Source organism: Balearica regulorum, chromosome 28 (assembly GCF_011004875.1).
Source record: "Balearica regulorum gibbericeps isolate bBalReg1 chromosome 28, bBalReg1.pri, whole genome shotgun sequence".
In the NCBI taxonomy this organism is placed as follows: domain Eukaryota; kingdom Metazoa; phylum Chordata; class Aves; order Gruiformes; family Gruidae; genus Balearica; species Balearica regulorum.
This window is the reverse complement of record NC_046211.1, coordinates 1254097-1275372: the sequence shown is the minus strand read 5'-3', so window position 1 is coordinate 1275372 and position 21276 is coordinate 1254097. Positions and strand designations below refer to the sequence as shown.

The following is a 21276-nucleotide window of genomic DNA, read 5'->3' as shown; positions in this document are numbered from 1 at the left end:
TCACACCATCGGGGCTGGAAAAAAAACAGATTTCGGGTTTAAAGAAAACAAAACGGTTTATGGTGTAAATAAAGGCGGGGGGGGGGGGGGGGGGGAAGGCAACTCGCTGTGAACCCCCAAGGGCAGCCTGCACCTCCCCGGTTCCCTCAAAGACACCCTTGACAGCAGAACACACCCCCCTTCTTCCCACAGACAGCAGAAGCCTCTGCAGCCACCCCTCGCCCCCCATTTATCCCGAAAATAAGCGTAACAGTAATTTGTTTTAAAAAATATGTCTTTAATCGGTGTGCTGAGGAGAGCAAAGGGAGGAAGGGGGCTGTCCGAGATCCGCAGGGAGGTGGGTTGTGGTGTGAGGAGGGGGGTGTTGGCAGCCCCCTCACCTCAGTCTGTGGACTCCAGCACGGACTCGCTGAGGGCCAGGTCCCAGTAGTGCTCCGCGCCGTGCTTCTTAAAGTGCTCCCGTGCCATGTTCTCTGTGGGGCACTGCTTAAATTTCATTTCGCCAAAGCTGCGGTCCTTCGCTGTGCCCTGGGGAGGAGAAAAGGGACGTTATTCCAACCCATCTCTGAGCAAAAGTGACAGGAAACAGCTCCGAGTGACGCAGAGAACCCAGGAATAAACCCGTGCGCGAGCACTGTGCAGGAGAGATGCTCCAAGTTCTGCTGCAGCTCAAGAAACACTACGGAAAAAGTCAGAGCAGCAGTTTTGCATCCGATCCAAAGCCTCGAAACAGCGTTTTTGCCTCAGCTGCTGTCAGATGGAGCTCGCTTCCCTCCAGCCCTCCGTATTGATCTACGCCCACGACTCACCTCCCAAACCAGAGAGCATTTGTTTGTTTTCTTAACGGACTCCTCATCGGATTCATCATCATCTGGAAAAAAAAAACCAGCAATCAATAAAGCTCATTTTATCCCAAAGGAAGAGCCACTTCACAACCCCTCCACACACAGCTTGTCACTTACCCTCTCCCTTTGTGTTTGATGTTTGCTCGTCCCATTTTATTCGATGAAGCATAAGACGTTTGAATTTCTTCTGTGCTTTCGGGCCTGGGGAAGAACAGAGACTCAACGTTCCCAAAAAGCTCTTTAACCTTGGAGTTTTTAGGAGATTCTAAAAAGCAGCAGAAGCCAAAAAACGCCCACAAACATTTCCCAGTGCACCCAGCCGACCAGGCATGGCAAGTAAAGCGCGGCCAGGCTGATCCAGCACTGAACACCCTCGGGGTGGCCAAGCCTTTCCCTGCATCCTTTTGGCACAGCACTCGGCTCTCAGCCACCTCAAGATTTCCAAACAGACTCTTCAACACCTCGTAAAATTATTTAGAATGGTGCAAACCATGAGGAACCCACACTGGATTGAGAGCTGAGGCTCTCCTCGCATCTGCTCAGAGCATCAAGGATTCAAATCAAGTGCTCTTCCCTTCAACATCGAACGCGCTGGGTTTTCTAACTGGATTACAGCGCGCTCTGCAGTCAGCGCTAACCCCGTTAGAGCCGTAATTAAAGGAGTTTCAAACGGCCTCCTTACTTCCTTGTCCTTCCGTAACCCTCAGTCAACAATTTTCATGGTAATTTTTGCTAGAGGCAAGCTTTTGAACTGAAAACCTGCCTCGGAAGTCCTCACCTCCTTCTACCACGACGACGTTGACATCTTTGTGTAAAACCACCACGCCTGTTAAGTACAGCTGGCCAGCGTTCGCCTCAATTTTGAATTTTTTTGCTGGATTGCTCAAGTTTCTGACCCTAAGGATAAGGAAAAAAAAATTAAAAAAACAACATAAATGTTTGCAGAAAAGCAGAACTGTTATCACCCACCTTAAGAGCTCCCTACTCTGCCTCAAATGGGCCCATTTCCTCCTCCAGCTCCTCAGGGGCTTTACCCACACCTTAAAATGACGCGCGTTTGTTATCGGACTGCTCAGAGAGGCTGAGTGTCCGTCCTTTCCCATTCTCATTTCATTTAAATCTTAAAAGTTTCCTGATTTCTGAACCAGGTTAGCTCTGACAGCTGGGAAACACTGACATGCTCCAAACCTGACGTGTGTTTTTAGCGCTCAGCTGTAACAGGATGAGTTAACGGACACGTCGTTTGGGACCGTGTAATTGCTATGGGCCGGGATTCTTTAACGCTTGATGGAAACCTGACGCACTCACCTGTACACAGCTATGTGAACTCCCTGCGAAACGTCTTCTTTCAGCTTTTTAACCTTCTTCGCTTTTCGCTGTTCTGCTGTGAGCTTTCTCGCAGCGTTTGCTTCTTCATGAGCTCTGGATGCAAAGAGATAAGTAACAATAAGCACAACGCGGCTTACGGTGTACGCATTCTGGCATCGAAACGGATCCTTCTCTTCCTAAGCACAGAATATATTCCACAGATCCCAAAGCAGCTGCAACTCCTGCCCAGATTTCCATCTGCACCTGCCTGAATTAAAAGCATGTGAGCTTTTTTAATCACAATTTAGTACCAACTGCAACAGCGATCACCAGTGTAGGAAGAAACTCATTTAATACAGGGCCATGAGGCTGCTCTCCAGTGACAAGAACTCATCACCGAGACCCAGTTCCTCCTTGGGGAGGTCATTCAAGGCAGCTACAAGAGCAACACATAGAAAAATCACACTGCTTCTGCTTTGCTCCATCAGTTCAAGGATTTCATTCTCTACAAATGAAGCGCCAGCACTAAATCCATCTAAAAATGACCAAAAAAAGGTACAACGTGCCACCTACTTCTGTCTCTTTGCCATCTGCGCTCTAACATGAGCTTCGACTTTTGTTGGGTCCTGAACAGCTTCTGTCCCCAGTACTCGCATCAAGTTTGAAATTCTTACTGCAAGGGAAACAAAGAGGAGCTGTGAGCGGCGCCTGTCGGACACCGGTTTGCCGTAACACTAAAGCACAGCAACACCAGGCACGCTCGCAGGCTTGCAGTAAGTATCGGATCACTCCAACACACGCCGACACACGGATCCGTGTGATCTCATGCCGCGTGCAGCATTCCCAACCGCGTTCGCGCTCAGTTTGCCAGCTAAGGGCTCTGCCGGCAGCCTGCCCGCCGTAGCCATCGTTTACCTTTGGGCTCTGGCGGCGGCATCAGGCCCAGCCTGACTTTCTCTTGCAGCTCCTTCTGGGCTTCTCTCCGAGTCTGTCGCCGTAATTTCTTCTGCTCTTTCTTAGTTAAATAAACACCCAGGGTCACCGGTGTGTCGCTGTCCACTGGGAAGAGAAACGAGGTGAGATAAGCATAAATCTGATTTTGAAGAAGCAAGAGAAAATGCTGCCTGCAACCATCAGTGGGGGACAGACCCCACCATGCTCCATTATAGCCACACTTTCATTGACAAACCCGAGCGCTGCAGGCTGTTTGCGCCAAACACGGAAGCAGGAAAACAGGTTTTGGCTATTTTTTGATTTTACTGAAAAGTAAAATGCTCTCTGGTTCTTATTTTATTTCTTTTCCTCAGGGCAAGAATGTCAGAACTGTCCTGCTGGAGATGAGTAGCTCGTGTCTGCACTGCTAGCCCAGCGAGCACAGAGCAGAACATCGGTAACTAAGCGAGCTACTGGTAACTACTACAGGTTTTATATCGTTTCCAGAGACTCCCTCTCAATTGCAGCTATCTTTGCGGAGCTTGCAGACTTATCTTCCGCACAACCTCTTCTCACAGGTACAAGAGATGCTGGGCTGCACGCCAGTTCGTTCCAAAAACCAAGAGCTGCTCAAAATATTTTATTTTGTGTCTAGTTTAACAGCAAAGTTGACCAAAACTGGGGCAGTACCTGGCGGGTTGAGTTGTGCTGGGTGCTCCACGAGGTTTGTGATCCCGAAGTACTCATCTCTCTTTGAAGACGTTCCACCTTTTCTAGAAGGGAGAGAGTTGGGCATCATTGCAAACCTCCCAGCCTGAATCTCACAAGCCATAAAAAAACCCCGCACAAATCTCTACCCAAAGCACAGATCAGAGCTTGATGTGCTGAAGGAGACACGCAGTGACAAGGGTATTAACGCGTAGGTTAACGGAACGCTGCCTCCAACAAGGGAGAAGGGCAGCTGCCTACCACCGGCCCCAAGAGAGACTTTGGGAGCAAACCACCTGGATCTGAGAGACGAGGGACGTGGAATTCAATACCTCGAGCAGATACGTCTGGCCTGACCTACCCAAGACCACCACATCACCCCCGAGCAGCTCCCCGAGTTTCCTCCTGTGACAGAACGATCAAAACCTGGCGAGCAAACTACTTACAAATCGAGGCCGTTAGGGATGATGTAGGAGTCCCACCACTCTATCTCTGGGATCTCCCCTTCTTTCAGCTCCTTCTTCGGGGTAATAAGAGCCAACTTGGTGGAAGTGTGTATCCCCGTCTTCCTGGCAGCCTGAGAGATCTCTGCCTGCAGCTTTTCTAGTTGAGCCTGAGAACAAGGAGAGGAAAACGGCACATAAAGGTCATTCCAAAACAACACAACCTTCAGGAAAAGCACAATACGTATCCACCTGCTGATTTTTCTTTTTTAAACAATCTGAGGCAGACCACAGAAGAAACCACACAGCGCATGATGGTGGAGCGCTTTTGCGGAAGCACCCAGCCCTGCCAAAAATCTAGTCTTATTACCGAGCCTTCTAGGAGCATGGAGCGATCCCAACGGAACGTCAACCTAGGCATCGTATCCCTGGACTTTTCTGTCTAACGAAGCCCTTCTCCCCAAGAACTCGGGCATTTTATCAAGACTCCTTTAAATCTCCACCTCTAGGGTGATCCCTTCAGCAGAAAGAACCTTCAGCCAGAAAATGATCTATTCTCTTTGGAAATTTTCCATCTTCATCAAGTGAAGATAGCTGTAAGAAAACGCTTTCCACGCACATACACTTTAATTTGGCCTTTCCAACGTGAAAAGTTTCAGGTGACTTTACTGAAAAGCTTCTTAGTCAAAGCCAACACGGCATCCCTTCACATTCTGGGAGAGGAGAATCAACTCCTATCCCGAACCGAACCCTCGCTTCCGTGCTCTCAGTTAGCATGGCAAGACCTCAAATACCTTCGTTCGCAACCTCTGCGCAATTTTCTCAAATTTGCCTTTTTCGTGGAACTTAAAGGTGCGTTTCTGACGCTGGGCTGGGGTTATGGAGACCCGGGGGTCAAAGTAAGTGTTCGATTCCATATCTTCCGAGGGCTTTTCTTTAAGCTGTTGTTTGAACTGCTCTCTCTTCACAGCTCTGATGTTTGCTTTTAGGGTTGGCATGCGGTGAGTCAACTCAATCTCTTTACCGGTCGCATCAACAGTTCGGCCTTGCTCATCCAAGATCAGTGGCGTAGGCTTTGTCTGATCCTTCAGCTCCACTTTCCTGGTGGCAAGGCAAGATACATTGCGTTAAAACGCGAGTACAGCATCAATTCAAAGGAAATGTCAGTCTTATTTCCACGGTAAAGCGCCAAACCAGCCCATGACTAGTGAAAGACGTCCTCGTAAAGTTAAATCTCATCTGTGCCGCCAGAACGGACACAAACCTCACGCGTAGAAGTTGGGAGAGTCTTACCCAAGGAGTAAGCTCCGTTTCACCTCTTTAATATAAAATTTGTTCCTTCAGCAGCCGTTAAGGCCACTGCTGGGGAACCAACACCGCTGGAGAAACCTTCAGGATTCATTCGCCCGTCAGGATTACACAGCAAGCGAGAGGTACTCACGGTGGCGCGATCCCCATTGCGTGCAGGTTGGCCAACCCCACCATGTTGGCGTTGCCGATGAGCCCCGGTTTCAAAGCCAGCTGAGCCTGGATTCGGGCCTGCAGCTCCGCAGCTTTCCTGGCTTTCTCAATGGCGTCGTTCATGAACGTCGCCGCCTGGGAAGGCTGGATCGTGTTGCCGATGGGAAGACGTTCCGATTGGGAGGAAGAAGAAATTTTTGGCTGTTGACAGAGGAGGAAGGTTTGTTATGTGTCTGTTCCAGCACACCGAGGTCAACGTGTCAGAGCTGAAATGGGGATCACGGGATTTGCCCGTTGCTTCCGGTAGGGTACCTGTGGTGTTGGAGGACTGATGAAACTCAGCTGCTTTTTCCTCTCTTCAATCTGCCGGGTGGCTGCCTCCATCATCTGTTTGATCTACGGAAAGAAAATTGGACAGTGAGTTTTTCTTCCCTCTATTGGAAGGAGAGAAGGGGTCCTCAGCACCCGCGTACAGCTGCTAACACACGCGAGCCAGCTTAGCGAGAACAGAATTACATCAAACCGCCCCAATCAACAACCTCCAGCTGCGGAGAACGAATCTAACGGTCTCTACCGAGACCATTCCCATTTACTGCCGCTGACGCGAAGAGAACATCCAAACTTTCCTCACTCAAAGGCTTCGCGTTATCGTCTTGCGAAGGGAACGCAGGCAACAACTGCAGCAACCAAAGGACAGTCAAAAGCACTTTGCCTTTTGTTTGCTCAGCTTGTGATATGAATCAAGATGAAGTAAATGCTAAACTGTGTCGGGATTCAAGATCCCTTCTGGGGCAGAGCTCGTGTAACGTGGCTTTGTTAGACTGACCTGCAGCTTGGTCAGCATGCCAGGGCTCTCCGACGGCGGGCCTGGAATGACCTCAGGCTCATCCTCAACCTCCTCGAATCGCGGTATGCGCCGCTTCTTGACGCCGGAAGATTCCTTGGATACCTCAGAGTCATCACCAAACACATCCTAATGTAAAAGGCGAGAAGGAGAGAACTGTGGTTAAAAACAAAGACTTCTCCGCACGGCCGCTGTTTTAAGACCAAAAACCACCACGCGGATCAGATCCGGCACCGTACGGTCAGCACTGCACCGTGGTTCCGAGTTTCCAGGGCGGCACTCGCAGGCTGATCTATAATCCCGTGTGAAGCCCGTGCCCTGGTCCCCCACCAGAGAAGCATCAGTGATGATCCATCCAAGAGCTTGAAGGACAGGAGACATCACAGGGATGTCCCTGGGTAAAAGCCACCACCGTTCTCTCAGGCGGTCAAAGGGGTTTTGGCACTGAGGAGATTTAAAGTCTCGCTCAGCTACCCAGAGAGATGGAAAAAGCCTGCCCACAAGCTGACCTGACCGGGCAAAAATAGTTTCCACGTCTTCTGCCAACTTCAGAGGGTTTAGTGAAGGAATCTGCACTGTCCTACCATGTTCTCCCGAAAAATGAGGATGCAGCCGCAGACCAGGTCAGGACACCTGCGACATTCCCTCACGCTCCGACCCAGCCGACTCCAGCTTGGATCTGAAGACTCCGCGCTCAAACCGAACCGCTCCGGAGAAGCGCGGCTCGGAGAGCAGGCGGAACAACCACCACGCTGATGGACTCGCATACAACGTGAGGGTCTCAAACGAAAAGGCGAGGTGAGCTTTACACGGAGCTCTGCTCGAGCATGCCTCGGCTCGGGAAACTGCGGCCACGGATTTCACCTGCTCAGTGCCTGCTTTGCGTACGGTAAACTGGGTTTGTCCATGCGACTGTGTTACTGTAGTGTGAGTGTGTGTCAAGGTGTTATTTGAAAAGAAAATATACACACCGGTTGTAAGCGTTAGTTGCAATCCCTTCTTCACTATAACGGTTCATATTCTACAAGGACACTTCCTCATCCAGACACAGGTACTTCTTGGAAAACCTACAAGTTCAAGAGAAAGGACTTGCCCATAGTATAAAGTGTGTAAACCATTACGTTTTAGTTCCTGAAACTTCCCAAGCAACGACCTACCCCACAAGAATTAACCAAGGAGGGAGAAGGCAGGCCGGGCAGCGTGCTGAAGACAGCTAACGGGACCGGTAAGTGGCATTCTGAATTAATCCGCTGCTCGTCGTGACAAGATCTAAGTGTGCAAGTACAAATTCAACTCTAAACCTGCACTGGGGCGGAAAGTCAGTCTGGATGTGTCAGACCGTGATCTGACAACCTCACTAGAACATCTCGTGTTACAGCAGGGTCAGGACAGATCTGGATCTTGATGGAGGACCTCCAAGGAAAGTAATTCCGGAGAGAGGGGATGACAATTTGGCACGCTGTCCCCACGCCGGGAGCCAAGAGAAGTGGTTTGCTCTGCCGCTTCCCAGCCCTGCTTTTGGGTTAGCTGGGAAGCCGAAAAGACCGTTAACCACCCGTGATGATGCGAGACATCCCAGCGGATGCTTCATTGGAGAAGAATCACCGACTCCACGCCCAGCCCCATCCCTGCTCCGCACTACCAGCACGAGATCTCTTCTGCCACAGGCTGCTGCTCCCTCCCCACATCCCGCAGCTCACTGGCTGCAGCCACGAGGAAGACGAGAGAACAAGACAGCCCGAAAACGGGCACAATCCGAATTCAGCTCGCGAAGAAAGGATCCACGCGCATTAGCTGTGCCACGGGGCTGCGACAGTCACCGGGCCAGCCCGCAGCCTGCAATCCTGCCACCAGGAAGCACCAAGCAGCGATGGGATTGATGACATCCCTATCTCTCCGCCATCTCCCCAAGAGATCAGAAGCAAAAGGGTCGAGGGGAGCAGCCGGGATCCACCAGCCTAACCGAAATCTCGCTTTCTCACGCCCCCGTGGCAGCTCGGCACAGTATGCGGCTGTACCAGCCCAATACCCGAATTAAAGTGGAACTGGAGCCTGGAAATACTCAAAAGACGTTTATCAGCACCAAGAAAACTGCAGAAGACCGAGGTCCTTGTAAGCTACCGCTGCTCTCAGGGCTCTCACCCAAATCCAAACCTCTCCAGATCAGTAAATTGGGTTGCACCGCTGCTCCTCACACTATACCAGCTCTTTTAATGCACCGTTTGTTAACCAGTGAACGTATACAGACCTGGGGGGAGACTCCTTCTGGCACCGGTAAAAGCCTCAGCCAGATAGCGAGAGAAAAATCAAGTTTCTAACAGAAAACAGAGAGTGGAGGCACCTGCCTCCCAACACACCTGAAGAGATCTAAATCCTGAACAGGATTATTCCAGCTCACGGAGGTTAAGTGCTGACTAAAACAGAGAAACACCAATTGCCATAAAATAGGAACCTCAGAAAAAGCGAAAGGAAACTTACTTTGTGAGCGGGGAGCGGCATGGAGAATAGCCCCCTTTAAACTCGGTACGCGAGTGATGGAAAAAATGCAATTCCAGAAGATGGAGAGTAAAGTCTTCAAGAGAAGAAAGGAGGTGAAAACAGATTTGGATGCATGAGACTTCCACCATCCCGAACAAGAGAGCTGTTAAATCCCAGCTGTAATTAACCTTGTGCTACGACGGGGCTTATCAAAAATCACCCTCTGTTAATTCTGGATGGAAAAAAAGAGAACGAAAACCCACCGGATCACTCACCAGACAGCCCCACTCACTCGCTGACGGGGAGAGCCGGCTGGCAGAGCGAAACGCAGCGCGTCTGGGCAAGGAAGAGCGACGGGAAGTCGCTGGGAGCACCTACCCCAGGTTCCCGGTGAAAACAGAGCGCTGCCAACGCAACGGTAAAGAGCACGAAAGAAAACGGAGAGATGGAGCCCTGTGAAGTTATTCCGCTGCACAAGCCTAGCAGAGATGGTTAAAGAAATCAAAAGCCCAAGTTTCTGCCTGGGATAGCACGGCTCTAACTCATCCAAAGGTAAAGAGAACCGAAAGGTAAAGGCTCACACACTTCATCATGGAGAAGGGTCTTTTCTCTTGAACTTTAAGCATTACGAGATGTACCTCTCTGGAAGAGGAAAGTGTGGCAGAGTAACCAGTGCTGCCTCCACGGCCACCAAACCACCGGAGGAGAAAAAAAAAAAAAAAAAAAAGGCAATCAATAATCAATAATCACCTTCAGCTCTCGCTTCCGGTTCCGATCACTGTTGGATTTCGAATGCCTGGAGCTTCGGCCTTCCTCCACCGCTTCAAAGAGCTTATCCACAAATCGCAGGGTGGAATCGTCAAGAAAGGGCTTCAGGTGGTCTGGAAAAAGAGAAGGAATTGTGTAAATGGCAGAATTCGCTGTTTGGGACGAGCGGGAGGATGGAGAATCCGCAGAGACTTCCGTAAAAGGAGCTGTAAAACACGTAATTGTAGGTGGCTTTGAGCCCGCTAACGCAGCGAGGCCTGCGACCAGGGATCCGTGGATCCTCTTGTCAGGAGCTTTAAACTCTGATGGATTAAGGGAGTCCAGGCCTCGACTAGAAAAAATTAGGGCTCTAATGGTTTAAAAAAAAAAAAAAAAAAAAAAAGCCAGAGTTTAAATTATAATTTTCAGTTCCTTTAGAAAAAGAAGCCTTAAATTCACTTTTACTTCCTTGGGTTTTGTAATATATTCCAAGGCTTTTGATCACGTCTCACCTGTCTGCGTGGATTTGCACGTACTCGCCTCTGCCTCATCCAGGCTGAGTCAGAATCACCCCCCGCGTACACTCGAGAGCTTCCAGATTTGGGGGTTTTTGTTTGTTTTATAAAACTAACTCAACACAAACCAGACCTCACACCCGTGAGGATGGCGTTCCCCCTCCAGACACTGCCAGCCACCACCGGCAACGAAACCACAGCCTGTCGTGCCCGCCTAGCATGAGGTCAGTCTTCCAGGAACAGAGGGAGCGACTTTAAATCTGATTTGAGGCTACTTCAAGGCTATTTGGGGCTATTTTCTCCATCAGGGGGGTCTGACCACCCCTACGAACAGCCGCAGGGTCAGGGCTGGAGCACGCGGGACGTACCGGCCGCTTTCTTTTTGTCCATGCCCTTCCCAACGCAGTTCAGCGCTGCGGTGACAACGGTGGGCTCCGAGAACCCCAGGACTCGTTTCACCGTCTTCTCGATCCATGGTTTCAGCTCATCCAATTCCCTTTTGGAGAGCGACATCTTTGCCAGGAGCCAAACTGAATTATTTCACTTGTACCTGTAAAAAAGACAGATGAGAAAACCACAGACTAGTAAAATAAAATATCAGATTATTGTTGCTTCAGCGCTGCGCTTTTCTCCTTTTCACGAGAAAGCTTAGAAGCGGTGAAAGCTTTTAGAGATTACTTTTGCCCCCTTATTTTTAAAAATAAATCTAAAATTAGATGAGCCACACGCAGAGGAAAGGTCTCAGCAGAAAGACACAGAGCGAGGGCCGTACCCGTCCTTCCGGATCGGGCTCCGCTTTCGCGCAGGGATCCACCACAAACGAGGTGGAAACGTCTGGTCTCGGGACGTCACTTCACGCCTCGGCTTCTCTCTGAACTTCCCTGGGTCCTTTTCGGGGCCACTAGGCCAGTTATTAACGCGCCTCAAGACTCACGAGTCCGCGCTTAATATTTTAAGAAGAGCGACCGCAAGCCTGCCTCGCACGACGCGAGCTAAACGCCGTTTCAAGCAGAGAGAGAAACCCCTCACGCACACCCGCTCACTTTTAATTAGTCTCTTTTCCCCGTGAGGTTCACAAATGACTCTGAACACGCTCCGCTTCACCGATGCTTAAAAATTCTGCACGTGCCCGGCCGCCTCTGCTGCTTAAAGCGGCAGCCGCTGTTGGCGAAGCCAAAATTACCGATTTTTCGAGGTAAAAATTTCTCGCCATTAATCGTTAACGATTCTCACCCTGTCAGTCACAGTCCGCAGATGCAATAACGTTTAATTACGCGCCCAGGCCCTAATCTGATTTGGAAACCAAGTCTCCTTTATCTGGAAACAGGAGAAAATCTTCTTAAGGAAATATGTTTGACCTCGGCATTTCTTCCCCGCGCTGCAGAGCCTCGGCTTTAACGTGGGTCTATTTCAACAGAAATCCGAGCAAATACGGTTATCGCTGCTGAAAGTGAGAATTAAGAGCCTGGGAGTTAGTTCTAATGAAGTTTTTCCTCAATTTTGGGTCTGTGAACAGCAGCTGAGAAATAAATCTACAGGTTTAAACCACGCTCCTCCCTCTCTGCAGTCAAAAACTTGAAAAATCTTTGCGGCCTTTTACTTCTTACAACAGGTTTCTCAGAGATACTCAAACAGAGCATCAAATACAGGCCAAAAAAAGCATTATTACAGAATTTCACCTGTAAATCCTGACTCCGCAGTACATAACGCTTCGGGACAAAGTGGAAATAATTAATTACTACACTGATGCATCAATGGCTACACACGTGTGTAATATTATACACAAAACTTCTATAATTAGCGTTGCTTTTAAACTCTCGATTAACCTTCGGTGTCTGTAATCGAATAAGGACCGACAGAGGCGGAACCCGGTGGGGAAATAACACCCACGGGAGATTTTAAATGTTCAGGCACCAACCGTTTTCACGACGTTACAGCCCGGAACGGTGAGAACGTGAAGCCGATGTTCCTGCGGCGCTGTCAGCCAGACAAACCGCTTCCTTTTGGGGAGAAAAATAAAGAATTGAGCTTGGCGGTGCAGAACCCGCCTGCGGCCACAATTCCCGCTGGGGCTCCGGTACCGAGGAGAGCCCGGGGGGGGGGTCGCACGCCAAGGACGCGGCTTCGTGCACCCGGTTACCGCCGAACCGTTCGAACTCGGCGCTGGAGATTCCCTCAGCGACTGCCGCGAGCAGGTAACCGCGGAAACCCGGTCGCTTCCCTCACGGCCTCCCCTTCCCGCCGCTACCGGAGGCGGCGGCTTCGTCCGGCTCGGCTGAACCCGCGCTGCTCCCGCCGGCCGCGCCCCCCCCCCCCCCAACGCCTTCCGGCCCCGGCGGAGATGCGCGGTGGGGCCCAGACCCGGCACCGAAAGGGGATACCCCCCCCTCCTCCGGTGCGGCCTCTCCGGGAGAGGCGGCCCCAGCGCGGAGCCCTTCGCTGGGGGCCGGCGCCTCAGGCGCGGCCTCCCCGGTGCCCCGCTCCCCTCAGCCGCGTCCTTTCCCTTCCCAGACCCTCCCCCCCTCCCCAAACTCCCCCGGCCCGGCCCGGGGCAGCCCCCGTTCCCTCACCGGTGCGGGCGGGGCGGGGCGCAGCCCCCGTTAGGCCCCAGCCCGGTCAGCGGCGGCCCTGACGGCGACAGCACGTCAGAACGGAAGCGGAAACGACCGCGCGGCGCTTGCGCGCCCGTTCGCGCGGGGGGTGCCGGGAAGGAGAAGGGCGGAGCCCGCCCCCTTAGCACCGCCCACATCACGTGGGTAAAAGGCCACACCGCCCCGCGCGCGTCAAGTCAGCGCGGGAACCGGCGTCACGTGGCAGCGAGGCCCAACGCCCCCCTTACCCCGTAATTAACTAATTACCACCACATCAAAAAAGCGAATCAGCGGAGGGGCTTTTATTGACACCCCCCCCCCTCCCTCTAACAGCCCAGCCAGGGGTCCTGGCGGCTGCCCCGCGCCAGGAAGGCGATCTTCCGCCCCATCTCGGCGTTGTAGACCCGCCGACACGCCTCGTAGGCCAAGCGCCGGCGGCGTCGGCACGGTTTCTCGTAGTACCGGCGTTGCCGTACCGTCTCCACCAGGCCGTCGTACGAGAGGATCCTGCCGGGGTAGGAACGGGCGGGAGAGTCGAGGTGAGAAATTTCGCGCGTACGAGGCGAAACCCGCGGGATTTGGTTCGGATCGGGCCTCCGCGAGGAGCTGGCGCTGGACACCGACCCTGACAACGCCGCCGCCCGCGTCCCTGCCTGCGCCCCCGCCGGGTTTTCTACCGATTTAGGGTTTTTTTTTTTTTTTAAAGTCATTTTAATTTCATCGCCCCCGCGCCCGAGGAGGCACGACAAGCCCCGCGGGGCCGTGCCCTCCCCCCGTGCCGCTTTAGAGGCCTCATGCGGAGATAACGGCCCCAAACCCGCCCGTTCGGAACCCGATTCGCGGGACGAGGAGCCCGCGCGGATTCGGGGGTTAAACCCCCGACCGAGACTTAATTACACCCGGTTTAATTAGCGCGATCGTTCCCGCCTCAAGGCGCTGCAGCGTAACGGGACCCCCCCCCCCGGTCCCCCCCTCACCTGTTGAGAGCGCCGTAGGCCGCGTCCACGTTGCCGTTCTGGACCATGACGGTGCGGCCCAGGAACCGGAGGTGGTTCGCCATGGCGGCAGCCGCTCTGCAGCGGGACGGGGCGGCTGGGACGGGGCGGCCCCGGGTCCCGCAGCACCGGGGGGGGACGGACCCGGCTCTTCCCACCAACCCTCCCCCCCCCCCCCCCCCCGAAAGACGGCAGCACCGACCCCCCTTCCCGCCTCACGGAGGGACCGGCCCTTCCCCCCCTCCCCCCCCCCGGGCCTTCGCCCCCGTCACCGCCGGACCCGGTAAGGCTCCCGCCTCCCCCCCCGCACGGAATGACCCGGTAAAGGGCCCAGCCCAGCCCGGTGTGTGTGTCCCGAAGGGACCCGGTAGGGCCCGTCCCCGGAGGCCCCCGCAGAGCCGCACCCCCACCCCTCTCCCCCTCCCCGGTACCGCGATCGCGGCGGGACCCCCCGGAGGAACCGCGGCCGCTCCACTCACCGCCCCGGAACCGGAAGTGGCTGGCGGGGGGGCGGGACTTTGGGGGGTTAGTGGATGGGGCGGGGCTTAGGGCGCAGGGGGCGTGGCTTAGGGCAGAGGTCACCGATCGGGGGCGTGGCCTGGGCCGGGGGCGGGGCCGGGATGTGGGGCACGGGGGAAGGGGTCAGGGCTCGGGCTGCGGGTCACAGGGTCAGGGGTCAGGGGTCAGGGCTGGGGGGGGGGCAGAGCACCGGACACCCCCCCCCCGGGACAGAGGACACCGGGACACCGGCACCGGGTGGCCCCGGCCGCTCCCGCGGCTTTTATTGCTTCCAGCAGGGCCGAGCCCCACTTGGGGAGAAGGGGGGGGGCACACACCCCCCCCCCCCCCCAAAAACGCCACGCGGAGGGGGAGGCACAAGCCCAGCGGGGGGGCCAGCCCCCCGCCCCGTGTCCCGTCCCGTTCCCCCCCTCCCGGTGCACCAAGGCACGACCCCCCCCTTCCCGGGGAGGGGGCTCCGCTCTGGTGAAGGCACGTGGCCCCCCCCCCCCCCCCCCCCCGAGGTTTTGGGGATCCCTGGGGGGGGGTCTCAGGGCTCCCCCCCCCCCCAGGACGGCCCCGCCCGCAGGTCTCACTGTCCACAATATTTAAAAAAAATCCCAAAACCCCAAACATCAAAAAAAGGCAAAACCCAGGAGAGAGACAACCCCCCCCCCCCCCGCTGCGGAAAGGGGGGGTCACTCATCCGGCGCCGGGGGGGACGCGGGGGTCCCGGTCTGAGCGGGGCGCTGGCACTTGGGGCGTCCCCCCCGATGCGACGTTCCCGACGTCCCCGCGGCGGCGGGGGTGTCCCCGGGCAGGCGGCGGCAGCGGGGAGCCCCGGGGGGGCCGGCGGGGGGGCGGCGGCGGTGGGGGAGGAGGGCGGACGCGGGGGCCGGATCCTGCGCGGCTTTGGGGGCGACGTGGGGGAACCAGACCCTCAGCATCCCCTCGACCTGCAGCAGCGTCCCCAGGTACCGGGCGCTGGAGGGAGGGGGGGGGGACAGGGACAGAGAGCACCCGTCACCCTGCGGCTGGGTGGGGGGGGTGTCCCTTTGCCCCCCCCCCCCCCCATGGGGAGTTTTGGGGGGACACTCACCCCATTTCAGGTTTCTGCAGGACCCCGATGATCCGCTGGATCCGGTCCATGGCCACGCTCTGCTGGAAGCTGCTCAGCCCTGGAGAACCCCAAAAATCTGTGGATTGGGAGGGGGGGGGGGCTGGGGGAGAAAGGGGGGTACGGGGTGGGGGGGGGGTGAGGGGGCACCCACCTCTGTCGTATCGCCCCCGCTTCAGCCCCTCCAGCAGCTCCGCCAGCGGCCGGATGAAGCCCCGCAGCTCCCGGCACTGTGAGGAAGAGGAGGAGGAGGATGGTGGCCGGGCCGCATCCAGACCAGGGAGGGGGTGTCATGTGTCCCCCCCCCCCCCCCAACCTGTTTCTGGTGGGGAAACTGAGGCAGAGCCAGGCTCACGCGTGTTTGGGGAGGCCAAGCGCCGCCCCCTGTAAATTTAGGGGTGCTGCTCCGGTTTGCTGCCAAAAAACTCACTTTTTGGGCAAAGATGCGATCGCCGTCGCTGGGCGGGGTGTCCCCCCCTTCCCCCTTCCGGGGCCGCTTCCCCCCGCGGGGTGCCGGGGACGATTCGGGGGGCGCTCGGTCCGAACCCCCCGTCCGTTTGCGGCTCCGTTCGGGTTTTGGGGGTTCCTGGGGGTGGCCTCCCCCCTCGGCCTCGCTGTCGGAGGGACCCCCCGGGCTGGAGGCGGGGGAGCCGCAGGAGCAGGAGCGGGCGGGGGGTTCCATGGCGGGGGGGGCCCCCCCGGGGGAGCCTCTCCCCGAGTTCTGTCCCTGCGGCGCCGCCGGGCCGAGGCTGCCTGGGGGGGGGGGGGAGAGGGGAAAAAAGAGGGAAAAAGTGGCGAAATTGGGTAAAAATGGGAAATAGAGAAACGGCTGTGGTGTGTGTCCGTCCCGTCCCCCCCCCCCCCCCCCCCCCCCCCCCGGTGGCACCTCCCGGTACAGGGTGGGGGGTGCAGGAACCCACCCGGGACCCCCCCGCCGTGGGCTTCCCCGGTACCGGTACCCCTCACCCGAGCACCGGGGACACCCCCCCCGGGACCGGCCTCCCCCCCCCCCCGGTCCCGCGCCCCCCCGCCCAGCACCGGGCCCACACACCCCCCCCCCCCCCCGGGTCCCACCTGCTCCCGGCTGCAGCTGCGGCGGTGCCGCCGTCCCGGTGCCGATGCCGGTGTCCCGGTACCAGTGCCGCGGTGCCGCTGTCCCCGTCCCGGTGTCCCCGTTCCCGCTCCGGTGCCGGCGCCGGTTCCGCCCCGGCTGCGGCGGCCCCACGCGGACACGTGCGCGGCCGCACGTGCCTCCCGCTGGGCCCCGCCCCCCCCGCTCACCCATTGGTCTCCTCGCCCCGGCAGCGGGCGGAGCCTCAGCGTCCCGCCCCGCCCCTTCGTCCCCGTTGGCCCGCGCTGCCGTCGGTACTGCCCAATGCGGTGGCCGCCCCGCGCTGATTGGCCGGGAGGGTGGGGCCGCGGCCACGCCCCCCCATGTGGTGACACGGGGCGGGTGGGGGGTGGTGCGGCGCGGGGCAGCGCCCCCTGGCGGGCGGCGGGGGGGCGCCGGGGGCCGCGCCGGGTCACGGGGCTCCGCGCTGGGGGGTCCCGGGCCACGCCCCCGCCGCGCGACGGGGGCACGAGGAGCTGCCCCCCCCCCCCCCCACCCCGCCGTCCGCCCCAGGCCGGCCCCGCCCCGCCGCGAGCCGCCAATGAACGGCGGCCTCGGCCTCGCGTCACGGCCGGCGCGGCCAATGGGGAGGAGCGGCCTCGCCTCGGCGCTGTTACATAATACGGGAGGGCAGGCGCGTGGGCCCCCACGTGGGGGCGGGGCGCGCGGGGGCGGGGCACACGCCTGTGTGACGTCAGCGTGCGCACGCGAGCGCTCGCGGGGCGGAGTGTCCTGGGCGCGCGCGTGGCCGCGGGTCCCGCCCACACCCCACCAACCCCCCCCCCCGCCGGCTGCCGCGGGGCTGAGGGGCGGGGCCTGGGGAAGGGGCGGGGCCTGGGAAAGGGGCGGGGCCTGGGAAGGGGCGGGGCCTGGGAAGGAGCGGGGCCTGGGGAAGGGGCGGGGCCTGGGGAAGGGGCGGGGTGAGGGGAGCTGGGGGGCTCCCAGCTCCCTCGTTGCCCCCAGCCCCCATGAGCCCCCCGAAGCCTCACAGGCCCCCCAGCACCCACAGGCCCCCCAACACCCACAGGCCCCCCCAGCCCCCCAGCCCCCCCCCCAGCACCCCCAGGCCCCCCCAGCCCCCCCCAGCACCCCCAGCCCCCCCCGTCCCCATGCCCCGGGGATGGCCCCTCCATCCCTCCCCGTCCCCCCGGGGGGGGCCTGTCCCGGGTGGGTATTTAAAGCCGGGCCGGCGGCACCCGGCCCCTCGCCCCCTGCCATGCTGCGTGCCCTGCTGCTGCTGGGGGGCCTGGCCCCCGCCCTGCCCGCCGGTGAGTGCCCCCCCCCCCCCCAAGGCCTTCAGGCATTCACCCCAATTCCCACGTGGGGGTACAGCCGCCAGCACCCCCGGGGAAGGGCTCGGGGAGCCCACCTGAGCCCCGGCCCCCCATGACCCCCCCCAGTCCCCGATGCCTCTGTTTCCCCCCACAGGTCCCCACTGGGCGTACGAGGGTGAGTGGGGCCCCAGCCCGCCCAGGGACCCCCCCGCTCACCCCCACACCCCGAATCCATCACCCCACGCACCCCAGAGCCGAGGGGCATCACCTGGGTCCCCCCAGAAGGGAGGGGTTGGATGGGTGACAGCCCCCCATGGCCCCCCCAAACCCCTGGGTCCCCCAGAAAGGAGGCGATTGGATGGGTGACAGCCCCCCATGGCCCCCCCAGACCCCTGGGTCCCCCCAGAAGGGAGGGGGTTGGATGGGTGACAGCCCCCCATGGCCCCCCCAGCCCCCTGGGTCCCCCCAGAAAGGAGGGGGTTGGATGGGTGACAGCCCCCCATGTGCCCCCCCCCCCGACTCCCCGGTCCCCCTCGCGCTCCAACGCTCCCATTGTGCTCCTTTACGTAAGGCTCCGGCCCCGCTCCGGCTGCCAAATCCAATTAAGATCCTGCCCCGGCCAAATCCCAACTAAGCCCCATCCCGCCAGGCCCACGGGGACCCCACGGGTGCCCCCCACACCCCCCCGGGGTTGGCTTTGTCCCCGCTCTCCCGGCCGGAAAAAATGTCCCCAGATTAACGAGTATGTTGGGAATGTCACCCACGTCCTCGTTTGGGGGGGTTGGAAACGAGGGCGCTTGGGGTCACGGGGCCGCGCTGGGTAAAACGGCATCCCCACGGGTGGGTGTCCCCCCCCCAGGTCCCCACGGGCAGCAGCACTGGCCCGAGGGGCACCCGGCGTGCGGGGGCCGAGCCCAGTCACCCATCGACATCCAGACACGGTGGGCGCAGCCGGACCCTTCGCTGCCGCCCATCCGCACCGTGGGTTACGGCCACCCCGGCACCCCGGCCTTCACCCTCGCCAACAACGGCCACACCGGTGAGCGGGTGCTAAGGCGGGGGTGGGTTTGGGGGGGGGGGTCCCCCACGTGCCGGCAGCCCCGCTCAGCGTCCCCTCGCAGCGGTGCTGGCGCTGCCGCCATCCCTGCGGCTGCAGGGGCTGCCCCGCAGCTTCGCCGCAGCTCAGCTCCACTTCCACTGGGGCCGGCCCGGCCGCGCCGGCGGCGCTGAGCATCTCCTCGACGGCCGCCGCGCTCCCGCCGAGGTAACGGGGCGGCCCGGAGGTCCCAAAGGGGTTTGGGGGTGAGGGGGGGGGCGTCCCCAAAAGGGACTCGGGTCTGGGAAAAGGGATGGGTGCGGGGAAACGGCATGGGAATTGGGGTGGGAAACGGCACGGGAAGGGGCACGGGAAATGGGGCTGGGTGTAGGAATCGGGTGCGGGGAACGGGAAAGGGGTCCTGGCACGGGAAACAGGCAGGGAAATGGGTCTGGGGGTGGGAAAAGGGTGCGGGAAGGGGGCAGGGTGTGGAAAACAGCACGGGAACGGTGCGGGAAATGGGTCTGGGGGTGGGAAGCAGGCAGGAGGCAGGAAATGGCAAAGGGGTTTAGGCACGGGAAACAGGCAGGGAAATGGGGGTGGGAAATGGGAAAGGGGTCCTGGTGTGGGAAACAGGAACGGGCACAGGAAGCGGGCAGGGAAATAGGGGTGGGAAACAGGTCTGGGGGTGGAAAGGGTCTGAGGGCAGGAACCGGCACAGGAACGGGCACAGGAAGGGATCTGGGGGCAGGCACGGGAAAGGGGTCCGGGTGCAGGAAGGGGAACCAGGGATGGGAAACGGGAAGAGGAACAGGTCTGGGTGCGGGAACGGGCGGCAGGACCAGGGAACAGGAGCAGGCAGCGGGTCCGAACACCCCGAAAGGTGCCGGGATGGGTGCAGGCAGCGGCGCGGGATGGGGTCTGGGAACTGGGCACGGGAAAGGGGACGAGTGGGGGACGCCAGCCCAGGGATCACAGGCCTGGGGGGGGTGTGTGTGTGTCCCTGCTCTGCCCCCAGATGCACGTGGTGCACTACGACGCGGAGCGTTACGCCAACGCCAGCGAGGCGCAGCACCACGCCGGCGGGCTGGCCGTGCTCGGTGTCCTCCTGGAGGTACGTAAACCCCGCCCCACCCCTCACCCACCCCCCAGCCCCCACCATCTCGCTCTCCCGTCCCCCCCCCAGGTGGGTGCTGACCCCCACCCCGCCTACGACAACATCCTGAACCATCTCGGGAGCATCCGCTACGCCGGTGAGCCAACGGCGCGCGAGCCGGGGGGTAGCACGGGGAGACAGCAGGGAAAATGTGCAGCGGCACCGGGGGGGGACGACACCCCCAAATTCCCCCTCTGCACCCCCCAAATGTTTCCCCCCCGCTCCCCCAGGGCAGACGACGGCCATCCCCTCCTTCAGCGTGCAGGACCTGCTGCCCCCGCGCCTGGACCTCTACTATCGCTACAACGGGTCCCTCACCACCCCCCCGTGCTTCCAGGGCGTCCTCTGGACCCTCTTCCAGGAGCCCGTCCGCATCAGCCTGGCCCAGGTAGGACCCATTTTGGGGTGAAACCCCCTTTTTTTGGGAGGAGGGGGGGAAGCACTGTTTCCCCCACCCCGTCCTTGTTTCAGCTGGAGCAGCTCCAGGGAGCCCTTTACGCCACGGAGGCGGCCGAGCCCGAGCCCCAGCGCCTGGTGGATAATTTTCGGGTCCCGCAGGAGCTCAATCAGCGGGCGGTGCTGTCGTCCTTCCCCAGGGGTGAGAGCCGGTCCTGGGGGGGGGTGGGAAGGGCCCCCCTCAGCACCCCCCAAACGGCTCCAGCAGCCCCGGCTGGGTGCCAGGCTGCGGTGCTGAGCCCCGGCTCTTCTCTTGCAGGGCCCAAGGGGTATTCGACAGGTACGGCCTGGCCGGGGGGGCTGCGTGGGGGGTGAATCCCACCCCCCCACCCCCCATCCTCCCTGAGCCCTCTGCGCCATCACGCAGGTGAAGTCGTCGCCATCGTCTTCGGCGCCGTCTTTGGCTGCCTCGGCCTCTTCCTCGTCATCCACTTTGTGGCCAAGAGGATGCGGTGAGAGCCCCCCCCACCCCGTGCCCCAAGGAGGGAACCCCCCCCCAAACCAGGGGGCCTGGACCCCCCCAAATCAGAGGGTCCTGACCCCCCCGGGGGTGGGTCGTTCTCACCTCAGCCCTTTTCCCCCCGGCAAGGCAGAGCGAGGAGGGCGCAGGAGCAGGACGTCGTGTTCAAAGCCTCCTCCCACTGTGCCCCCTCCGACGATGGCCCCCGCCCTTGAACCCTGCCCCGGGCTGTGGGGGTCCGTCCCCCCCCCGGCACCCCCCCAGCCCTCCATGCGTGCCGGAGGAGCCGGCTGGGGCTCA

At 59.4% G+C, this 21276-nt stretch overlaps 4 protein-coding genes across 7 annotated transcripts; 1 reads left to right on the top strand and 3 right to left on the bottom strand.

Annotated features, from left to right (window-relative positions):
* Positions 1–256: 256 nt before the first annotated feature.
* Positions 257–12986, bottom strand: PRPF3 (pre-mRNA processing factor 3). 2 transcript variants are annotated; one of them, XM_075737125.1, is made up of 17 exons: positions 12853–12986; positions 12201–12282; positions 10651–10832; positions 9771–9901; positions 6525–6671; positions 6011–6094; positions 5679–5899; positions 5032–5338; positions 4241–4407; positions 3777–3859; positions 3069–3212; positions 2727–2826; positions 2154–2267; positions 1624–1742; positions 963–1046; positions 810–871; positions 257–528 (listed from the first exon to the last, which is right to left on the bottom strand). In XM_075737125.1, the coding sequence occupies exons 3-17, from the start codon at positions 10793–10795 to the stop codon at positions 382–384; spliced, it is 2055 nt and encodes a 684-aa protein (XP_075593240.1). In that variant the 5' UTR covers positions 10796–10832; positions 12201–12282; positions 12853–12986; the 3' UTR covers positions 257–381. The 2 variants fall into 2 exon arrangements, with proteins under 2 accessions (XP_075593240.1, XP_075593241.1); XM_075737126.1 differs by lacking the exons at positions 10651–10832; positions 12201–12282; positions 12853–12986 and adding an exon at positions 7514–7609 and having other exon boundaries at positions 9771–9902.
* Positions 12987–13171: 185 nt separating this feature from the next.
* On the bottom strand, positions 13172–14383 carry MRPS21 (mitochondrial ribosomal protein S21). 3 transcript variants are annotated; one of them, XM_075736969.1, is made up of 3 exons: positions 14279–14383; positions 13851–13946; positions 13172–13380 (listed from the first exon to the last, which is right to left on the bottom strand). In XM_075736969.1, exons 2-3 carry the CDS (start codon positions 13931–13933, stop codon positions 13200–13202), a joined length of 264 nt encoding a protein of 87 aa, XP_075593084.1. In that variant the 5' UTR covers positions 13934–13946; positions 14279–14383; the 3' UTR covers positions 13172–13199. The 3 variants fall into 3 exon arrangements, with proteins under 3 accessions (XP_075593084.1, XP_075593085.1, XP_075593086.1); XM_075736970.1 differs by having other exon boundaries at positions 14300–14383; XM_075736971.1 differs by having other exon boundaries at positions 14348–14377.
* A 237-nt stretch (positions 14384–14620) lies between these two features.
* CIART (circadian associated repressor of transcription) lies at positions 14621–16768 on the bottom strand. The gene is made up of 5 exons (XM_075736929.1): positions 16558–16768; positions 15914–16236; positions 15638–15713; positions 15466–15544; positions 14621–15350 (listed from the first exon to the last, which is right to left on the bottom strand). The coding sequence occupies exons 1-5, from the start codon at positions 16766–16768 to the stop codon at positions 15065–15067; spliced, it is 975 nt and encodes a 324-aa protein (XP_075593044.1). The 3' UTR covers positions 14621–15064.
* A 1823-nt stretch (positions 16769–18591) lies between these two features.
* CA14 (carbonic anhydrase 14) lies at positions 18592–21246 on the top strand. Its single transcript, XM_075737411.1, has 9 exons — positions 18592–18907; positions 18990–19132; positions 19923–20018; positions 20091–20157; positions 20291–20448; positions 20532–20658; positions 20776–20796; positions 20884–20968; positions 21110–21246. The coding sequence occupies exons 1-9, from the start codon at positions 18613–18615 to the stop codon at positions 21189–21191; spliced, it is 1074 nt and encodes a 357-aa protein (XP_075593526.1). The 5' UTR covers positions 18592–18612; the 3' UTR covers positions 21192–21246.
* Positions 21247–21276: the final 30 nt, after the last annotated feature.